The sequence below is a fragment of the Girardinichthys multiradiatus genome, chromosome 13 (assembly GCF_021462225.1).
Source record: "Girardinichthys multiradiatus isolate DD_20200921_A chromosome 13, DD_fGirMul_XY1, whole genome shotgun sequence".
NCBI classification, from domain to species: Eukaryota; Metazoa; Chordata; class Actinopteri; order Cyprinodontiformes; family Goodeidae; genus Girardinichthys; species Girardinichthys multiradiatus.
In genome coordinates this window covers 31,649,723-31,672,835 of record NC_061806.1, presented here as the reverse complement: position 1 = coordinate 31,672,835, position 23,113 = coordinate 31,649,723, and the positions used below count along the sequence as shown (strand labels likewise).

Here is a 23,113-nt window from a genome sequence, read left to right as displayed (position 1 = left end):
CGTGGGTCTAAACATGAGAATACAAAGATAAATGTGATTTTGTGAAACATAATGTCCTGTGCTGTCTTTGAAATATACACTCTGCTTTTGATGTGCTCTAGGTCAGCATGCCACATGTATACTTAGGACAGTCGGGTGGATTTTACATTCTTCTACCATTATTAATGGGTATATTACTTTTCTGTGAGGTTATTTTTACGTTAACGGATCAACTAACTGTACAGGAATTAAACTTCAGTATTTCATAAGTGGGCCCAAGTGGGCCAATAATTGTTAGCCATATTATGAAAACTGCAGCGCTTATTGTGTCTGTGTCTGTCTGTGGGAGGCAGGATAATGTGATGATCAAGTTCTGTAGGCTACAGCGATAAATACGTAGAAATGCGACGAAGGAACTATTTCTTTGTTATGACATCATGTTTTCCAATGTCGTGAAACTAAAAGGCAGATTAGCAATAGTGGGAAGGAGGTATTACTTATTTAGTTCGCTTATCTCTAGGGTACATCTCATACCCAAGATTTTGTATAAAGTATTTTGTAAGTAGCTCTGAAATGTCAATCATGAAATCAGATTGTGAAACCTATATTGTATTTATTTAAAATTTGTCTGCTGCAAAACACTAATAATTACACTTTTTCTTATCTGGATCAAATTTTATGATGATTCAGGAATTGTCTTGTCCTCTTTAGCACCTCTGAGTTGGAGCACCTCAGAGGTGCTTTGTTTTTATTTATTGAGATATTCTTCATTTTAGGCTACCTGGTTCAAAGATTTAGGTGAGTATAAACTCTTAGTTCTTGCCTCTTCATTTTATTTTTCTTTAACTGCATTTAATGTTAGATGTCATTTTTTCTCACCATCTCCAACCAGTTGCAGCAGAGCCAGGTCCAATGGCCGTTTCCAGCGAGAATTCTTGTGCAGTGCGATGCCGTAGCCTGTGGTGGCAAAGACTTTTCCAGAGCCAATGGTCATCACCTGTATGGGATCAAACACACATACAGGTCCTTCTCAAAATATTAGCATATTGTGATAAAGTTCATTATTTTCCATAATGTAATGATGAAAATTTAACATTCATATATTTTAGATTCATTGCACACTAACTGAAATATTTCAGGTCTTTTATTGTCTTAATACGGATGATTTTGGCATACAGCTCATGAAAACCCAAAATTCCTATCTCACAAAATTAGCATATTTCATCCGACCAATAAAAGAAAAGTGTTTTTAATACAAAAAACGTCAACCTTCAAATAATCATGTACAGTTATGCACTCAATACTTGGTCGGGAATCCTTTTGCAGAAATGACTGCTTCAATGCGGCGTGGCATGGATGCAATCAGCCTGTGGCACTGCTGAGGTCTTATGGAGGTCCAGGATGCTTCGATAGCGGCCTTTAGCTCATCCAGAGTGTTGGGTCTTGAGTCTCTAAACGTTCTCTTCACAATATCCCACAGATTCTCTATGGGGTTCAGGTCAGGAGAGTTGGCAGGCCAATTGAGCACAGTGATACCATGGTCAGTAAACCATTTACCAGTGGTTTTGGCACTGTGAGCAGGTGCCAGGTTGTGCTGAAAAATGAAATCTTCATCTCCATAAAGCTTTTCAGCAGATGGAAGCATGAAGTGCTCCAAAATATCCTGATAGCTAGCTGCATTGACCCTGCCCTTGATAAAACACAGTGGACCAACACCAGCAGCTGACACGGCACCTCAGACCATCACTGACTGTGGGTACTTGACACTGGACTTCTGGCATTTTGGCATTTCCTTCTCCCCAGTCTTTCTCCAGACTCTGGCACCTTGATTTCCGAATGACATGCAGAATTTGCTTTTATCCGAAAAAAGTACTTTGGACCACTGAGCAACAGTCCAGTGCTGCTTCTCTGTAGCCCAGGTCAGGCGCTTCTGCCGCTGTTTCTGGTTCAAAAGTGGCTTGACCTGGGGAATGCGGCACCTGTAGCCCATTTCCTGCACACGCCTGTGCACGGTGGCTCTGGATGTTTCTACTCCAGACTCCGTCCACTGCTTCCGCAGGTCCCCCAAGGTCTGGAATCGGCCCTTCTCCACAATCTTCCTCAGGGTCCGGGCACCTCTTCTCGTTGTGCAGCGTTTTCTGCCACACTTTTTCCTTCCCACAGACTTCCCACTGAGGTGCCTTGATACAGCACTCTGGGAACAGCCTATTCGTTCAGAAATTTATTTCTGTGTCTTACCCTCTTGCTTGAGGGTGTCAATAGTGGCCTTCTGGACAGCAGTCAGGTCGGCAGTCTTACCCATGATTGGGGTTTTGAGTGATGAACCAGGCTGGGAGTTTTAAAGGCCTCAGGAATCTTTTGCAGGTGTTTAGAGTTAACTCGTTGATTCAGATGATTAGGTTCATAGCTCGTTTAGAGACCCTTTTAATGATATGCTAATTTTGTGAGATAGGAATTTTGGGTTTTCATGAGCTGTATGCCAAAATCATCCGTATTAAGACAATAAAAGACCTGAAATATTTCAGTTAGTGTGCAATGAATCCAAAATATATGAATGTTAAATTTTCATCATGACATTATGGAAAATAATGAACTTTAACACAATATGCTAATATTTTGAGAAGGACCTGTAGATAAAAAATATATATATATATATATATATATATATATATATCACCTGCCTTCTGTCACTGTTGCTTTAGTGCAGTTCTCTGTTTAAATATTTACATCCATTTAAATACCAGCGCTGCAGAATGACATATGGTTTTGGGAAGGGGTGTAAAGCTTTACATCAGTTGTAATAATTACTGCAGCAGTGGCTGTTGTAACCTGCTGGGAGCTTGGGTCTCTCACAGACCTCATTACAAATTATAACTGAGAAACATTTTTATCTTTGCTGTAAGAGCCGCATCACATGGAACCATATAAATAAATCAACATCAGTGCTGTCCAAAAATGACATTATTAATTTAGCTAGAGGCCCAAGGGATCAATAAAAATGCATTCTTATGTGTTTGTTTGATTTATTGAAGTCAGATTTGGCCCTTGTAAAAATTTTAATTTAGCTTACAGGGATCTCCAGCCCATATGTATGAATGTGTCAGTGTGCAGAGCTGTGAAATGGCAGACCTATTCCTTACCTTGCAGCCCTCATCCTTCCTGGCCATATAGTTCAGCACAGCAGCATCATAAATAAAGGCATCTAGTTTTCTGCAGGGGAAGAATGAAGGTGGAAGGTTACATCACAGATTTGGAAATCACTGCCCTGGAGCTAAATAACTATGGAACAAGCACACAAAATGAAAGAATTGACAGCAAAAGCACCACTAAAAAAAACAACGCTGCACAAAAGAGAACTGATTTTAAAGGAGGCCACTTTCTACACACCATTCTGCACCAACTTTCAAAAATCTTACAAGGAGATATTTATCATGGTGGAGGCAAGATGTAGTTTCTCCTTCTACAATAGCCACAAAAGAACAAAATACAATGCAACATCAGGGGAGGCTGAGATTCAAGTAAAAGGAAGTGAATGTTGCTTTTGCTCAGCAAATGAAAGGCTCACAGTTGCTGTAATCTCCATCTGCAGCTGCCTGCAGAAACACAGATTGTTACATAAATGTGCAGACATGTTAATCTTGGCAGCATTCTCCAGCTACGTCTCTGTTCAAGTTACATTCGAAATGTTTTCCATTTCACATTCATTACCATATATCCAGATCATTTTACAGACATAGAGTTAAAAAATATCTAGATGATACAAACACCCACAGCAACAGTTATTTCTGGTGCAAATTAGCTCGACACAGTTTACTTTGACTTCACTGGCTACCTGTAAAATGTAATTTGTAAAATCCTTCTCCTCTCATGAAGCTCATATTGACCAGACGGTCATGTCTAAAAGCCTTCATGATGCCAAATGTATTAACAGAACTCTGTTCTATCAGGCTGTACGTTTACTTAAGTATTTAAAAATAAAACAGACAACACAACCATCACATATTAAGCTTCTTCTATTAAGATGTTCTCAGTTTAGGGTTACGAAGCTGTCAAAGATAAGCCTAAATGTTTGTTTTTTCTAATCATCTGTGATAACTCAGTCAGGTAGTCCGAAACTAGCCCTTATTGCTGTTGTTGGCTCAGTCTACGAAGGTACCTCCCTTGTTGGACTGACCTCCTCTTCTGTAACTTTCCTTGCCTCTCAATGCATTACAAATACTATTATAATATATAACTTTTTTGTACTTGTTCCTTAATATTTGTATCCCTTATACAGCATGTATACTTTCTAACATTGCTAGATTATTGCCTTGCTGAAATAGTTTGAAGAAAGAAAAGAACATTACTTGCACCTATATGATTGCAGAATTGGTCCAACTCGGTGAACTGACTTAATTGTTCCTGAACATTTGCTCCCCTTTCATCAGGGAAGATCTAATTTATTTGAACTTGTAGCAGTTTGTGACCAGGTAAGTCGCTTTCGTTAGATACTTCAAATTATTAAAGTAAGGTGAACATAAAACTATGTTACATGTCATAAAAGAAAAAATAAACTTACCAAAAAACAAGCAATCAAAGAAATCCCAACAGAATATTGTTGTACTAATTAGACCTAACACATGCAGATGTTTTAAGTTGCATTGAAAGATGCATTAAAATATTAACTGAAGAATTGCAATCAAATTTAAATGTGAGGTCAAGCAGAATTCACAGCTCTAAGAAAACATGTCACATAGAAAGACTTCACAGGAGTGTATGATGAGGCAGACCCTGAAAAATGGAAGGAGATAAAAGTGAATTAAAACCGTTCATATCGAAATAATAGACTGAATTTACCAGCTCAGTTCAGACTGATGATGCATATCTTAGAAAATGATAATCAATTTATCACTACACCTGCTTTTCCACTTCACAGTCATTTATATTCACACCCAGGGAATGGCACGCTACAACCAGAGGCTATCATAGAAGCAGAGAGACAGTGCTTAAGGATGTGTAATTGGAAAGAGGTAAGGAGGTTGTCTCTACGAAGCAGAGGGAAGGGAGGTGGGTGACATGCAAAGGGGAGAAAAGAGGGATGATGAAGAGAAAATAGATGAGATGACTGGAAGATGGGGTTAGGGAAGTGCAAAGCAGGAAGGAGGAAAACAAAGCATGATTGTGAGATAAATTGAGGGGGAAATATGGAGATGTAATATCTGACAGAAAATTCAGGAATCTTCATGACATCTGACTTTCATGGCATGAACTTAAATGTCCTTTGTAAATAAAATCAGGATAGGAGGAATACAGAGAGATAAGAGAGTAAGATAAGCAGTTGATAATGTGAGAGAGGGAGTGAGATGGAGAGATGAATAAAGAAATGGTTACTGATTCAGAAGGAACACACACACACACACACACACACACACACACACACACACACACACACTCCTTAAACAGAATTAACTGTGTAATGTATATTTTACTGTAAGAACCTTGGTGGTCACAATTTTCCCACTGCACTGTGGTTGTGGCTGGCATGTATTATTTAGAAGTTGTTCATTTTCTTTGACTGTTTGTTTACTTCCCCCTTCTCCTATTTCATGCAGCATCAGTGATCCTCATGGGACTTCAGAGGTTACAACAGAACTGAAGCTTCTGAGGTAGCACAGATCAGTGAGCTGACAGTCATGCAAGAGGATTTTGTAACTGAGTCAAGTGTGGGTAAAACAACTGCATCAAGTCAAGGATAAAATTCTTCAAAAATAAAGAGTTTAAGGGTTTGGTGGTATACAGTTTATACATCTTAAACTTCTCACATTTTGTCTCATCACATCATAAACTTTAAAGTATTCTTTTGTGATTTCATGTAGCTGACCAACACAAAGTAGCAGATAATCCTGAAGTTAAAGTAAAAGCACACATTGTTTTAAAACTATTTACAAAGCAATACAATTAGATTTATTTTAGAAGCTGCATAGTTGGTCTTCTTTTATGCAACGGCACATGTGATTCCTCTCTCCTTGGCATTTTAAAGTAATGTATTTGGTAGAAGTTTATAGCCAGTTGTTTTTCCTGTTTCTCTTTCAGTTGGAGCTCTGATGCACTGCAACCTGTCTATGGTATGAGAGGCCCCATGAGACAAAACTTACAATTGCTCTTACATGCTTATATGTACTTTCTCACAAATATAACTATTCACTTGCTTAAAGACAACCAAACCCTCTTACTAACATTACTATAATCTCAATGTCTCACAGAAACGCAACCAACCTTTCTTACAAACACTATCAAACCGTCTTACACATACCACCAAAACTTCTTACATAACACCACACCTTCTTACATAAATCACCAAATTCTCTTACATATACCCCCAAACTCTCTTACATATACCACCAAACCTTATTACATATACCACCAAACGCTCTTACACATACCACCAAAACTTCTTACATAACACCACACCTTCTTACATAAATCACCAAACTCTCTTACATATACCACCAAACCTTCTTACATTAAATCACTAAACTCTCCTACACACACCAGTGAACATTCTTACATATACCACTAAACTCTCTTACATATAACACCAAACTCTCTTACAAACACTATCAACTATCACTGTTTTAGCAAAGGAAGTTGCTTTTGTTAAAAAGGAAGACTATTTAAATTCCCATTGTCTTATTGTTCTGCAACATTTAAAAACAATCACATGCCCATTGACACTGCCACTAGCTAAATTTGTGCTATGGAGGGTTTAGGCAGCATCACTTTGTTTAGGCTTTGATTTTTTATTTTTGTAATTTTGTAATTTTGTTTAGATTTTGTACTAAGTCAGCCATGTTTTTGTTCCTTGTTCTTGTTTTTCAAAATCAGCGTTTTGTCATCAATTTACGTGGTAATGAAGATGATGTTAAAATCTTTTTACTAATGCAATGAGGTGTGTTCAGAACATTTTAAGCAAAACTGAATATGTGTGAGTGTCTGGACATTACACTACAACCATGGATAGATTAATCTATGAGTTTAGAGGATTTGTACAAACAGTCTCAGTTTTGTCTCTCAATATCCCAGGAATTGGGAGAACAGAGTGCCAATCAACAAGTGTTATATGTTCTGGAAGGTCTCTGCATGTGTTTTTGCTCAGTTACAAATTTGTTAATTCAAGATCTATGGAAATGAGGCAAAGGGACCTGCTTTTTTCAAGAGTGCTGCCAACATTAAGAACTGGTCTTTCTGGTCCAGTCTGGTCATTTGGTCAGAAGGTTTGGTGGTACATGTAAGAGATTTTGATGGTATATGTAAGAGTTTGGTCATGTTTGTAAGAATGTTTGGTGGTGTTTGTAAAAGAGTTTGATAGTGTTTGTAAAACAGTTTGGTTGTGTTTGTGTGAGAAATCGAGATTACAGTAATGTTTGTGAGAGGGTTTATTTGTCTTTTTGCAAGTGAACAGTTATGTTTGTGTGAGAGTATATATAAGCAGGTAAGAACAATTGTACGTTTTGTCTCATGGGGCCTCTAAAACTATGGTGTACCATGCCTCACACTGGCAGACCACTGAGACAGTCTTCAGCCATCTACCCTAATGCTGACGAAACATAACACAGTTTTGGAACATTTAACAAAATATTTTTCTAATCTGGACACGAGGAGCAGATGTCAGTGTTAAAAAAAACAGCGTCAGGCCACTATTCATTAGAAAGTATAGCTCCTTCTGTGGATGCCCATGATGAAATGGAAAAATGCTTTCACAATGTTAACATCTTATACTATACCTCTTTGGTTATGGATCTCTTCAAGATTGTATCTTTAGTGTTTACCTTTACTAATATTGATAATTTATTCCATTACCCATCCTTTGAAGCACATTTTTCACATTTATTGAAACTAAATAAAAGCTGTTAGAAAAATAAAAAAAGATAAATAAATTAATAGTATAAAAACTCACCAAACTTCACAATAAGAACATTTAATATGGATCCCCAAACTGATCCTAGATCAGTCAATTACTGTCATGCAACCTGCTGTAAAAAGCTGAAACACTAGTTTTTAGGTTTGACGATGTTCAAAGAAAAGCACAGCATTTTTGAAGAAGGAAAACATTTTTCTGATAGTTTTGATTGAGCACAATGTTCAAGATGAGCAGTTATGTACGTTGTAGGTGACATGCAGCCAGAATGTATAGTAATAATAGTAGCATATTACACCTGTCCTGCAGAAACTGCAGTTGGGACAAAGTATCTGTTGCTATGAAGAAACAGGGATGTGAGTGAGTTGTGAGCAACAGAATGACAATTCTAGGAGAACGTTGTTAATATTGTTGGTGGAATTGATGAACCTTTATTTGGATAGTTTGGTAGTACAATCTTAAGGGATAGATTGAACCAATCATGCTTTTACAAAATGTATTTTTTGATACAGCCACCCCCTGTCTTTCTTAAGTGTTAAGAGTGTGCAACAGTGAAGATGTGTGTTTTTGTTTGACATGTTGCTAAATGCAACCTTTAGAGAAATTAGACCATTTTGTTTGGTCATTAATTATCCTCTAACTGCATTAGCTATCACCACAGAGTAAAGAATGTGATCTACTGAGTATATCTTTACAAATTAATGAGATGAACCACTCAGTCAGTGAGATTGAGTAAGAGGTTGAATTAACTGAAACTGGTTACAGAAAACAATTCAATTTATCTGGTTCAGCCCAACCTCCTTTCTTTTTAACTAACTGTGTGATCAAGAAAATTTGAAAACAGCATGCAAATTTCCACATCTAATTGAGTGAATTTAGTTATAAGTGCTAAAGTGAGTTGCAAATGTGAAATAACATACACCAAAAAATGCATTAAACTGTTACCCTATGTAGAAAGAATGTTGGTTAGAATCATAAATGACAATCCAGGAACCATCAAGGCACAACCCTACCATAAATGGGAACATGCTGGAACAACAGTTTGACTGTCCACAGTGAAGCCAGTTAAATATTAATACAGAATGAGAGAGTGTCAATCAAGTAAGAAGTCACAAATTGTTAAATCGACTCATAAATCAGCACTTTTAAGCTTAACTGAAATTTACAGCTCCCCTCACAGACAAGCAGTGTGTCTTCTGAAGAAAGGTTTTATGGTCAGATGAAACAAACAAACAAAAAAAAAAAGAACAGTTTGGCCATAATGGAAAAGCATGTTTGGCCAAATTAAGATTAAGCTTTCATACTTAAGAATGCAACAGTCAAGCATGGTGGTGGTTGCATCATTGCGAGGGTCTGCCAGTGGTACTGGTGCATTACATTAAACAGGGTGAATAACAGAGGACTACCTCAAAATCCCTCAACTTTACCCCAAACCAACAACTGTACAATTGTAACAGGGGCACACCTGGGTGTTTCCACAGTGACTGCATGCGTTTGAGACTATCTCCACATTTTGTGGATTAAAGGAAATTTACAATAAATTCAAACTAATTCTAGTTTTCAGAAAATTATTGACATGTATTGTTGAAAGATCATTTCACCCTAAATGAAGAATAACAATTCATCTTTATTCATCTTTATTGTCAAACGATTTAACATCCATGCCCATACTGATTGTACAGTCATATTTAATAAAACTGAATATGACCATAACCCTTCTGACAAACAAATTCCTTGTATGTCCAAAAACGTACTTGGCAATAAAGCTTTTCTGATTCTGATTCTGATTCTGATAATCAATTGTCAGATTAAAGTGCCTTTTGTAAATAAAACACATAAGCAGGTATTAAACATAATTTTCATTGAGTTCAAATTTCTGGATCGAATATTTTTTTCATCAGTCTAATTCGATAGTCTACTTCTAATATGTTGTGTTTCATTAGCTGTAAGCGGAAAATAATCATAAATAATAGAATTATAGGCTTGAAAACATCAGTCTGTGTGTAGTTAATTTATATAGGATTTCACTCAGTAAACAGTTACTTAAATAAATGAACTTCTCAACAATGTTGTGATTTATTGAATATGACTATACATTTTTGATCAGTGTTGCAGGTTGTGCTGTAGCAGTTCCTCTCCTCCATCACTTTAATTATCTTCCTTATTCCTTACCCTGTCTTTAAGTTGTCAATGGCCTCTTCCACACCCTTCTGATTGTTGCGAATCATATACTGGTGCATGTTGGGATAGTTGGAGCGGATGTTCTCCTCAGTGCTTCCATTCGGCACAGTACCAAAGCGCAGTGGTGGGTACTGCTCTGTCGGGTGCTGAAACTGCACGGGAGGAACAGGTGGGCAGAGATTAAAGTGACAGACGGGAAGTGTTAAGCAAAAAGGGAGTCGCTGAAAAATGAGGAAGAGGAGTTGATCCCTGCTGCAGAATGAAGTGCTGAGGAGATTTTATGTTTGCACTTTCAAAATAGGCCTCGATGCTAGAGTTTTCTGAAGAGCTGAGAGTGAGTTTAAGAAAACATCAGGTTTTAAAGTGTTATTGGAGCAGGATACAGCTTGTGGATTCCAATGACAGTATGCTACTAAGAGGAGGCAGCAGACGGAGAAATGTTTTTGCTTCGTTCTCCTGAAGACAAGAAAATAGCAACCAATTTGGTAATGACAGGTTTTAACCTTTTGTATTTACCATGTATCGGTTTAACTGTAAAGATAATTCACGTTTTGATTTCTGTAAATTCAAATAAAACCTTAAGTTTGTTATTGCCTTATCTTTTTATTTACATCATCTATCCAAAATCTTACCTTTTTATCAGACAGCCCTGACACTGTGTCAATGTACTCCTCCTGGATCATGAAGGCAGCCAGGTTGGCAGTGTAGGAGGCCAAGAAGATGACAGCAAAGAAGGCCCAAACCAGGACCTGGACATGGAGAAGATCAACGAATGAGCCATAAGTGTGACAGGAGCAAAAAAGTACTTCAATATTCTGAGGACAGTTTCAATTTCTAAAGCTGCAGCTGAAGGTCTCTGTTGAACTGAGTATCATTTGTCAGTGAGTCACTTTTAGCCTTTAAATATATCACCAAAACCTTGGCATGTGTCCTTCTAACTTAAGGCATAAAAATGATATACTAAAAAGATTTCTCAAATGGCATTGTCACTTTCTTTTTTCACAGCTCTGATACCGTGAAGCAAACCTTGTAACTTACTTATCACCATATAAACATACATTTATTCTATAAATGAATAAAGGCCCTTTAACCTTTAGACAGTTGCAACATTAAATTATATGATCCTTTATATAACCCTTCGGAAAGATATGTGACTGTATCCAAAAGTACACACTTGAAATAATTCATATTTATAGAATTAATATTTATACATGTGAAAACTTTAATTCAAACTCCACAATATTTCTGGTGAAGTCCATCTCACAAAATGCTGTCTAGTTTCAGAATCAGCCTAAGCTATTAATATAATCCCACTAGGAAGATGAATGCTTTAGCCATGACACCCTGTATACACATTTGATAATCTTATTTTAAAGTAAGAAAGAAAGTAGTTCTTGAACTGTGGTCAAAACCTCCACCACTTTCAAATCGTACATAGAAAACAAAAATGCTAAGAAAGCAGAAGGCGAAATATTTATTTTAGAAGCATTAGCAAAATAAAAACAGCCAAAGCACTTGGCAATGAAAGCAAAAGGCATTGATTGAGTTGATGACACAGTGCTATTTGTTTGGATATTTGTCACATACTTTTTTTCAATAAATACTTTTAGATTTATTTCCAAAAGTTGTCATATTTTGTCATATTACAGTAAGGACATATTAAGTTTGAATGCAAAAACAAAAACATTTGCAAAGACAGAACTAAGATAACCATCTCCTCTTTACCTCACTGACCGCCTTGATAAACCTAATTGAGCAGCTAATGAGCTCTTAAGATGATCAGGTTTGTTGTCAAAACGCTTGAGCTGACATTGCAATTTGAAGAAAAAGACATTTTGAGTCTGTTGCTGTAGCCTGACGTCACAAGCCTTTGGTTGATTTATCGTGTTATTAGGACACAAATTAACTGAAAGTTTTAACAATGAAATGAAAGGAAACAGTCAGTAGCCCAATAAAAAATAAAGTAGAAAAAAAATGAAATTGGCAAAGAGCAAGTCAGTGAAATTAAAAGTGATTTCAGTGTGTCGAGTATTCACCATGATCTTGCTTGTGGTTCCTCTGGGATTCTCTACAGGAACAGAGTTGTTAAAAACAAGTGCCCAGAGCAGCCAAACGGACTTCCCAATGGTGAACTTTGATCCACCTGATTCTGGAAATAAGTAGAGAAGATGAAGGAAGTTAAGTTAATGCAGTTTTTGGGAAATACAATTCTAGTGATTTTTGATTTTGTTTTACTAGTTATAGTTGCATATTAAAACTGATTTGAGTATTCCTGCTCTCCTAGCTAGATCTCCCTTTTTACCTGGTTAAAAAAGCCTATATATTAACATATACAATATAAATTATCTCCTGGGGAAGAAACCAAGGACAGAAGAAATAGATAACAGAAGTCAAATCACATACTTTTGCACACTGCATTGAATCCTTTAGTATTTAATGGAGCTTGATTTTGTGTCAATGTACCACATGAAAATATTTAGATACATTTTTTTTCTATCATTATCAAGTTTTTTGTTAATAAAGAAAACAATAACAAATAAATAACACATGCTATAGAATAATACCCATTGCAGTTCAAATTGGTGCTGAATTGATACAGTTACATTTTGGCCAAAAAAGCCCATTTCCAAACACACATGCACCAAAGGCAACAGGAGAAAGACATTTGTAGATAAGCTGGGAGGTTTGAAAACCTAAATATGTGTTTTTTTCCATATTGGTTCTGGCCAGCATGTAATCTGAATCAAAGTAAAGGTAAAAATCTGAACAGGAAGTAGCTAGCTTATTCAACATCACTGCAGTGTCATTTGGAGGTCTTTCATAAATTGATTTTTGGCCTTGACTATTCAATAATCTACAGTATTATTGTTTGGAAAAGTCTAATTGTTGTCAAGAATTAAGACTTGATTGAAAATAAAATATAAGTGGAGGCAAAACTCAAGAATGTTTAATACAGAAGAAGAAACTAAACTAACACTGTCTCTTGTCTCTTTGAAATATTTTATGAATTTTTGTGTCAATGAGATAAAAAATAATAAGTAACATCTCTGATTAATTATGTAAAATGATTGCAGCTGGAGAGAAGGGCAGTCAGCAAATAGCAATAAATGTTAAACTGATAAGCGGTATAAAATGCCAAAATCATCCACCAATGTACTGTCAGTGTGTGCTTCATAATTTATAAATAAGGCATACTGTGGAGTGATTGCTTTGACTTGTGCAGTCAAATAAATAAATAATTAAAATTATGAAAAATAAGACACTTTGCATAATTTGTGTTAAAGTTCTTCTCAAATCAGCCTCCCCTCGCTGACTTAACTGACAAATTGACAAGTTAGTAATAATGTTGTGAAATGAGCAGTGGCGGTGGGTTGATTGGCATGCCAATGCTGAAGGGACTCCATCTCTTACTCTTGGCGCTCTGCAGGCTGCGGTTGTATCCCACGGGGCTGAAGAACTCAAAGATGAAGACGGTGACAGCCACCACTGACAGGCACATCACAAACATCATCACCCACACCGCTGGGCTGTAGGGCTCTGCAACGCACAGAAAAACACACAGACACCCATGCAAACATCAAATAAAGTTTCAGAAATGCGTCCATCATCCACAAGGTGCTTTTACATCAAATGGGAACTTGAATGGACTGTAGACAAGATAAGGAAACAAAACTTGGGTTTCTGGCCATCTATTGACTTTAAATGTACTCACATTGCTTATGCCTACAGTATTTATGCAGGAGGAAAAATCTTTAATGTTTAGGTTGAGGTGAACAGAAAGCAAGATATATCTGAGGAGCAGAATAGAAAATAATATCATTAAAATTGGACAATAGTTGTTCAAACTAATGTAAAAATAGCAATTACCCACTTTTTCAAACATATCCAACATAGATTTTCATGAAACATTCTATCCAGTTTTGTGTTCTGGCACACAATATTACCCTGTTGGTGTACATGAACTCTGAAGTAAATTAATTTCTTACTAAGAGACTCAACTTTGTCTCATATGTTTTCTACTAGTCTTGATTTTAAAAGTTGTTTTGACTTATATTATATTTGACTGATTTTGATAGATTATACAACATAATGTTATTTGTAAGGGTAAGGGTTTTAGGTCAAAAAATGGAAATTTCCAAGTCAACTATCATAGTGCATTGGTTTCCAATAGATGCAAGAACATATTTATATATGTTGCTTTTAAAAGGTTAAACAGTAAATGCCATGCACTACTGTTTTTGTCTGAGCTGATGATACTCTGAACACTTGCATATGCTTTGTTTTCCCATAGTACACATCTATTTAGGTTTGCAAAAGTAAATTTAGTGAATAGGTTTTGTCATGGCCTGCACCAACATTATGAAACTGCCTATCTGCAAATATCAGGCAGTCATGTTTAGCTGATATTTTTAAACTCAAATTAAGGAATTACTTATTAAATTTGGTCTTTAAGTTTTGAATCAGCAGTAATTCCCATTGTAACAGTTTAATGAATTGTATGTGTTGTTTATTTCTATTTGGTTCTTTATTATTGTCAATTTTTAAACCATCAATCAAGAAGAATCCAGCTTTCCACACCAACCATTCTGTATTTAATAGTCTAAAATATGGACTTGGACTTGGGAGGCCCTTCATTTTGGAGAAACCTGTACTTAATTGTTTATCCTATGCATTGTTGTAGGCATTTATAAGGTTAGAAAGACCAGCACACAGCGAATGGGCAATACAGCTTAGATTTTGAGCCTGAACATCAAGTTTCAGCTCAAATCAAAAATAAAGAAATAGATCATCAAAATAAGCAAAGCATTTGTTTGTAAATATTCAATAAATGGTTTCTCTGTTACAATAGATTAGAGCAATTTTTTCCAAATAACATATATAGCAATACAAAATGAATTAAGAAATATTAAATACAAAAGGTTGTGTTAATGTCAAGCACATTTTGAATGTTATAATTACATCGACTGAAACAAATGAAACCCTGAAAATTCAAGCACAAAAAAATATGTTTCCTTTGACATCTTTTTTGTATAACAAAACAGGGATGAGTAAAACTGCTGGCAGAGAAAACAAAAAGATCCACTTGAGATTTTCCACTTTGCAACGAAGACTGAGATAGGCAGTACTTACAGGTATACTGCTAATCAAACTACACTGGAGAAAAATGCAGAATCGCTGGGTTGACTCATCACTACCTTCCAGGAGAAGGTGCTAAATCAAAGTCGACTTTGTGCAGGCATACCAAAGAGCTGCAAGCTCTGTTTACATACTAGGCTTTTAGCCTAGGCTTCCCTGCAGAGATGTACAATGAGGGAGCAGGTGGAGACTCTCAGGGTTCAGCCATTAAACCCACTGCCTGGCAGTACTAATATGCTTTTAAGGCTGCATGAGATGCCAAAATGCATGCCATGAGGACTAAGGCACAGTCGTATAATTCTAGCAAGATTTATTTATATCACAGGAGTGGAAAACCTTTATCATTTTTCTGTATATAATTTAACTATATAGTAAGTAGGAAATCATTTTTATTGAAGTGTAAGGAGATGAGTTGGCATAAAAAAATTCTCATACTACTAAAAAGTCTATTTGCTTTAAAATTGGTGTATCCATCTGTATTACTGAAGGGTTTCAAAGATTAGAAGAAAGTCTTTTTATTATGTTTTTAACACGAACTGAGTGTTTCTAGAGATGGTGCCTGTAAAGTAACATCTTAAGTACTTAGGAACAAAAATGTAAGGACTTGTTGGTGTACACTTATCAGTTCAGTTTGAATAGTTCCCCTTCAAGAGGAATCTGTTTATAAATTTGCTTTAAAGAAGAGTCCTAGCTTCGACAGAGGAAGTGTGTAAATAATTACATAGCAACCTTCAGGATTTAGAGGGCACAGTTGTGTTCTCCAAATCCTGAAGGTTGCATGCTATTAATTTTCTTACACTCTGAAGGGTGAGGAGAGTAAAAAGATGCAGCATTGTTTTTAAAGTGATGTCAGCCTTGAGTTAATATGCAAGTGGCTTTATTTTTTCTGCTCCCGTTCAAGGCCGGATGTCTCTCAGCAAACCCCACAGTTTGGTATCATGTGCTTTTGGGATAAAAGTGATCAAATTTTATTTGATGCAAGCAAAATTATCTGTTTCAAAGCTGCTCTTTGTAATATTCCCACCTGACTAAGGCCACGTTTATCCCAGCCTGGTTTCAGTGCCACTGAAGCACATGTGGGTAAGACTGGGGCTAATGAGGTTTATATGTCCTACCTCAAGGGCACAGTTTGGCAGCAGGTGCTTAATAAAGCAACCGCAGTATGTATTTGTTTTGCATGGCAGCATGTTCACAGCAGGTACTGGGAGATTTAGACAGATTATTGTCATTCTCTGAGCCCTAAGAGCAGCAATACCAACTAGATATGGCTTTTTTGTTTTAAAAGATGACAATATTTAAAGCTCATGAGCAAATATGATTTAAAAAACAATAAACAACAAGAGTGTGGAGAAAAAGTACACCCCAATGACATATTTTTTCTGTTTTTGTCATTTCATAGACAGGTAAAAAAGGTTAATAATACAAATCGCAGTTTATAAATTATTATTTAATTTATTATTGGAAGAAGGCTTGTCTTATGTATAAAGGAACTGCCCACTTGTTTAATCATGAATTTCCTTTCATTTACCATATTTCAATTTAAATAGTCATGTCCAAGTTCACTAGCAGCACCCAGGCCTGATAACGGCCCAGCATGTAGAATCAGGAAGTCGCTTCTCTGGCAACATATAACAGAGATGGCTGATAGACCTCAAAAAGCACGTTATGCCCCAATTAGAAAAAAAAACCTTAATGTGACCTTAATGAGAAGAACACTAGATATATGCAGCAAGACAACAATCAAAATTACGCATTGCAGGAAGTCTATAGCTGTAAGTGGCTGAAATAACAAAATGAAGGTTTAGGTGTGGCCTAGATGGGGTAAAAAGAAAAAGAAAAACAAGTACACTGTTGGAAGGCTTTAGGAAAGGTGTTTTCACCAACAAGGGTTGGGGTGTGGGTGTTGATTTGCCCTGGCGGCAAAGCTGACTGGATGCAATTTGGATGGTTACACTGACACTGACTGGGTTATCAGTATCTCCAGGAATGCCAAACTAACGCTGAAGGTAGGCCCCTACCTAACTATGTGTTCCGTCAGGTTCCCTGGTTTTGTTTCCTATTTTCTTTCACATGCACATTGCAGATAAACAAATATTCTTTGTTAGTACCCTACACTTTGGCCCATTCAGACAAAAAAAAAAAAAAAACTGAGCCAAGGTACTAGCAGGCACGTAACAAGGGGAGACTCCTCTGGGATTATTGAACTTTCTTTTACTGGGAACCTGTTGCATGACGCATCATCTAATCACTTGCTTAGTGGGTTGTAAATTGGCTAGCGGGTTATCTAAGAGTTTGATACTAAGGAGTATTACAAGTAGCAGAACATTTGCAGGTTCAGTGTACACCTTGTAGGTATTAAAAAAGTAGACTTGATTGAAGTTTTAGTGGCTAATGTTTCCCCTGAAGAATATTCAGATGCACAATCAGTGCATCTGAATTTTAACTAGATCCGACTCCTTTCCAATCCCAAGACAGATAAAAAAATAAAAAAATATATAAAAAAATATATAAAAAATATTTTACTGACTCTTAAGGTAGGCCCCCACCTCTTTCACACGCAGAGTGACCGCACAAGCACACACACTTGTTGTTACTGTCCTACTCTCTGACTCAGTCAGAAAACAATAGGTTGTAGCAGGCAAGTAACACTTGGAAGGACTTATGTCATTTCACATGTAGAGGGCTTGTAAATTCAACACAATTGTTTGGTTGATATAGTCCATTTGGTATAACAATGAGAGCATAAAAATTAGCGAAAACCTTGCTAAGCCATGAGAAAAATTAAATGCTATTTTATTGCTGCATTACTATAAATTCCCAATAAAATGTGGTTTACTTGTTGAATGTAAATCAAAGTCTGAGTTGGATATTGTAGGACAAGAAATATTTGACTAAAAGAGGAACACTGTAAAAGTGAAGAATGTTGTTCTTTTTAATAGAAAGGACAAATCAGGTAAGATTTGGGGAATGTCATTTTTGTCAACTCTGTACAAACCATACACATTTCAAAATGTATATTTATAAGGAATAACCTTGCTTACTATTACTTATAGTGGGCTTTCACACACAGACCAGAATGATAAAGTATGCCAATGTTTTCATTTTTCTTAGAGTAGGATAATAATCCTCAGTGACAAACAGTTTGGCATGACGTTTAGTGCATTAGGTTGATTGTGGTACATACTGTAAAAGGAGCGATTAGATAGCAGCAGCCAAACTTAGATTCAGGGTTCAACACCTGCTATTACACACTCTATCAGATAGACACCAGAATGGTGACACATAGTCTACTGATAAACACTGAGGGAGTGTACATCCCTTGCTGGGAGTACCAGACATAAAACCCATGTGTGACCTTCTTTCGGGGCTGTTTCGTCACTTAAATCACTGAGCGGGTTAAGGATGGGAGCCATCAACGCTGATCTCTGTAATCATTCCTCTGTCTTATTTAGAATTAAAGTGTTAAGAATATAGAACAGTTTGAGAGTCATTCCTTTTAAGAGAAAGTGATTGTAAGCAGAGACAACCCTTCTGGGGAAAATAATTCTGTGAGATCCAAGGCATTAGGTGCCTTGGCACCTAATGCATTGATGTCGGGCATCAAAGTGTTGATATAAAGGTGTTTTTCAATGGAGCTGATTTAGTGTAGAACTTGGAGCTGAGTTATGTTATTTTCACATGACGAGCCTGAAAGGAGCTCTGCTCACCCTGATGTCAGGTTTTACTGTACACTGTGATTTTCAGGGGAAAACCTTGGGTATTATTTGCAGAACAATAATATTTTCCTTCTGATGATCTTAGTGGCTGCGCTGTCTGTTTGTCTGCATGTGAACGAGCAGCAGAAACAAAAGTCAGACTTGTGCACAGTGTCACGTTCTGAGTTTGGATCGGACCAATACGCATACAAGAGCTGAGGAGTCGCATGATTAAATGAGTTAAGAGATTTATTAAGTGATTTCCAGGTGAAGCAGAAAGTCACTTCAGGTATCACAAGAGTCCAGGCAAAAACTCACATGAGAGTTCACTGCTGCAGGCACGTAGAAAAGACACAAGACTAAACCAGGGTGTGACGAGGAATAGTGACAGAGGAACCAGCGGGGAACAAAGAACACAGACCAACTAATATACAGGGAATAAACAAAGGCAGGTAATCACAGGAACTAAGAACAGGTGTGGCAAGGAGACATGGAGGCATAAGGGACAGGTGGAACTAATTAACAATAAAGGAAAACATAGACCTAAGCACAGTTAACACAAAAACACAAACCAAGTCCAAGGATGTGATACCATGACACAGAGACAGAGACAGTTTGGCAGTTTTTAAACTTGTTGAACTAAATTTAGAAATTTTTAAGGATGAACTGGCCCAACGCTGGGTAGATCCATGCAGCAATGAAACCAATTTTTCATAAGATAGATGAAAAATTGGTGTGAATCCTTAACAGTTTCAAATAGCTGTTCAGCAGGGACATAATATTAGATTATGTCAGAATGAGCAAACATCTAGCTTCTCAAAACTAATATACAGTTAGTAAACATAAGTCGGATAAAAAAAAGATAAACTGAGTAGCCTTTCTGTTTACAGAAACGTGCCTGAAGAAGTTTCTTGCTTACATATTTCTTTCTTTTTTTAGCTTACATATTTCTGTCATGTTTAATTACTATTGGGAAATAATTAAGTTGTATTTAACACAAATTGCTTTTCCTCACAAAACTTCTAAATGTCTTCCGTGTGTTATGTGAGTCATTGCTTTTTTCTTCCTTGATTGATTCTTTCGCTGTTGACTTCTGATTTTTTTTTTGTTGCTCTTGATTCTCTCTGGCCTTGCATACCTCTGTTATTTTCTGTCATCGCCTCATGCAATCATAAATTGGATTTAAAGCACCACCTACCACCAATGAGAGCAGAGCTCTGGTGTGGCACCACTGTATGTGCTGTTGCCCAGAGAAAATGAGATAAAAAAAGCCTTGGAACGCTGCACCTCTGTCCAACTGTGACATGTTTCAGATTGTCTTCTAAATCTCTACTGACAGGTGGATTGATGTACTATTGCAGCTGTGAACATATGAATGAAGGTGCCCTTAAGGCGTAAAGGAAAGAGATCAGGTCTATGAGGACAGAACTTGACTCTGGGTCAGATCCATGACCTTTGAAATGGAAATAATGTTAAGAAGACAAAAAAGCAGAACATTTAATTATTTTTCGCTGCAGGATTATTTTTTTCAGTTTGAATGTTTTTTTTGTTTTGTTTTTTTTTTTTGCAATAAGTGGCTTCTGAGGCTAAACTTAAAGTGAATCACTGCAGCATCCTTCTCTGCTTACTTGCAGAAAAATGCACATCATCATATTATCATGCTGTAAGATACAGTGTAATGTAATGAGAATAGGATATGCAGTTTTACTCTAATTATATAAAGTACTCAACAAAGTACAGATCTGTGTAGATCTTTGTTTTGCAATTCAAAGGCATGCACACTGTTCAGTGCAGCAAAATTGTCGCAGAATTCACACAAGCACAGATGGAAGGTTTACAAAGTAATCGCCTGAGACATGGAGCTGTGTTAACAAGTCATTTTTGCTACAGGGCACAGTCTCATCTGGCCTATCTGGTGCTCACACAGACACATATGAACAGACACAAGTCACTGTGTACATTAAAACATCTGAGAGCATTTAAAACAGCTCAAGCGCTCTAACAAAGGCATTAAACCATGCTCGCTTACTCTTTTGTGCTACATCTATATTGTACCTCTTTCTGTGTGTGAAACCTCATTTCTTTCCATTTAACACTTTCTTTCTTTATCTCTCTGCCCACAACTCTCTGCCTCCCTCATCTTAACGTCTCTTTATGCTTGGATATGTATGGAATTAGTCTAATAAGATTTGTTACTCAGCAGGTGTTATCTCAGAAGTGGTCAGCTCTTTTGAGTACAACAAAAAATTAATCTTAAGTCAGCATCTAGCCACTTTGGTGTGAGAAACAAAACCACAAATTAAACTCTGCAAGTGGGAGACACAAGCTTGTCAAAAGTGAAGGCATATTAGATGTATGAGGAATTACAGAGAGCACTGTGCAGAATTATGCAAAATGTCAGCACTGGTCTTCTCCTTTCATAGGCTTATAGAAAATTTAAATAAAAAAGCATTATTATAGTGCACTGCAAAAGTTTTTTCTGGCTGTGGCCATGTGAAGTATCTTTCATGATTGGATGCAATAAGTAATACAAAAAGGCTCTGTGATTTTTTTTAACAAATTGTTCCTACCTTCAAACACCTCTAATGATTTGTGGTCCTTGAGTTGGTTCATGTTTAGAGTATTCTGGGATTTCTTCTGGATTTATTGGAACATTGTTGTTTTAATTTAAACTTTGGTCTTAAAATAAACTTCTACATTAAATCATAAGGGTTTTGTCACTCTGAGAACTCATATAAAGGCTTCTCTCACTGCAGAGTGCAATTATTATTTTTACATGGACCTTGTACTTGTATTATGTTATTAATGAATCTTTATTATCTTGTGGTGTTAAACAAAAATCGCTAAATTATAAAGGGTGCCTTCTTGGCCAGTCCCTTCTAATACGCCTATCATACTATTACTAACCTTCCTTGCATTTCAAAATTGTATGGAGACTTTACTCTCGAAAGTCTAAGTTTAAAGGTTGGAGTTTTGTGGTGAGATGAGAAATAAATAAAGATGACAAAATGATAAATCACATTAAAATGGTTTGATTTAATTTCAGCAGTCAGCTTTGGTAGAGGTTTATCTGTATGCCACGTGTTGACGTGACAATATTTGCCCACTCCACCTTACATATGTTCTCCAAATCTTTCAGACTGTGAGGAAATCACATGTCCTAGCAGACAATTAAGGGTTTGGATTAAAACTGACTGGTATTTGGAACTATGTATAACATCATCTACCTTACAAACAAAAAAAAAAAAAAAATGAATTTCCATCTAGAGAAAAGAAACCCAAGAGCAGGATGTACCACAACCACCTTTTACTGTGTACACAATGGTCTTCTAGTGATGTGCTGTATTGTTTTGGTGTCAAACACACCATCTGGAATTAAGGCCCATAAGTTAAAATTTGGTTTCATCACACCATAACATATTCTCTCTTAAAATATTTGGAAGATCCCAAGCCTAAATTGCTTCAGAAGAATGGATGCTGCTATGAAGCCCCACTCCTTGGTCCAAATAAATGCAGAATCAGAAGATTATTTTCACAGGTACAAAATAACTTAATAATCTAGATAATGAAAATTAATTAAGGATCTTCAGGTGAAGTTTTTGAATTGTTGGACTTTGGACATTGTTTTTGAAAGTTTATTTTTGTATCATTAAACATCTGATTTTGACTCCACCTCTGCCTCCCTTTTGCCTGCATTTGGGTTGGCCACAACCAACTCCTCTTTTGCGGCACTGATGAGCAGTATTTTAATATCTTTTAGTTGTTTTTTTTTTTAAGTACATAAGAGTCCTTCTTGTGCAGTTGGGCTTTAAAGTGGATTAAGAAAGATTTTTCCAGGTGGCAGTAATTATGGCAGGTCAGTACCCTAAAAGATTATCTAAATAAGCCCTTTCCAACAGTTTCAACTGCAGCATAACATGAGATTACAAACTGCCTTGTTTATGCATTTTCTTTTCTGCAAATCTGATTTTATGCAGGCTTAAAATAAGTTGTTTTTTTTTGTTGACAGAAATCCAAACCCTGACTGAGAATACAGAAGTGCTGGTAACTGTCTCAGTCTCGATAAAAGGAACGGTCACTGGACATAAATTACATGGTTAAATGGAAATGTAATTAACGGCCAGTGTCATCTCTGATGGTGACGAGTCTGCGTACAGATGGGAGGTGGACCATCTGTTGGACTGGTGCAGCCAGAACAACCTTGAGCTCAACGCTCTAAAGATAG

The 23,113-nt window shown here is 36.6% G+C and overlaps 1 protein-coding gene across 1 annotated transcript in view; it reads right to left on the bottom strand.

Annotated features, from left to right (window-relative positions):
- grin2da (glutamate receptor, ionotropic, N-methyl D-aspartate 2D, a) overlaps window positions 1–23,113 on the bottom strand; it is a 282,278-nt gene that overhangs the window by 19,953 nt on the left and 239,212 nt on the right. The window contains exons 11-16 of the mRNA XM_047383963.1: window positions 13,469–13,594; window positions 12,094–12,206; window positions 10,690–10,806; window positions 10,049–10,209; window positions 3,120–3,189; window positions 859–976 (exon numbers count right to left, since the gene is read on the bottom strand). Coding sequence (XP_047239919.1) covers window positions 859–976; window positions 3,120–3,189; window positions 10,049–10,209; window positions 10,690–10,806; window positions 12,094–12,206; window positions 13,469–13,594 — 705 coding nt within the window. The remainder of the gene's footprint in view (window positions 1–858; window positions 977–3,119; window positions 3,190–10,048; window positions 10,210–10,689; window positions 10,807–12,093; window positions 12,207–13,468; window positions 13,595–23,113) is intronic.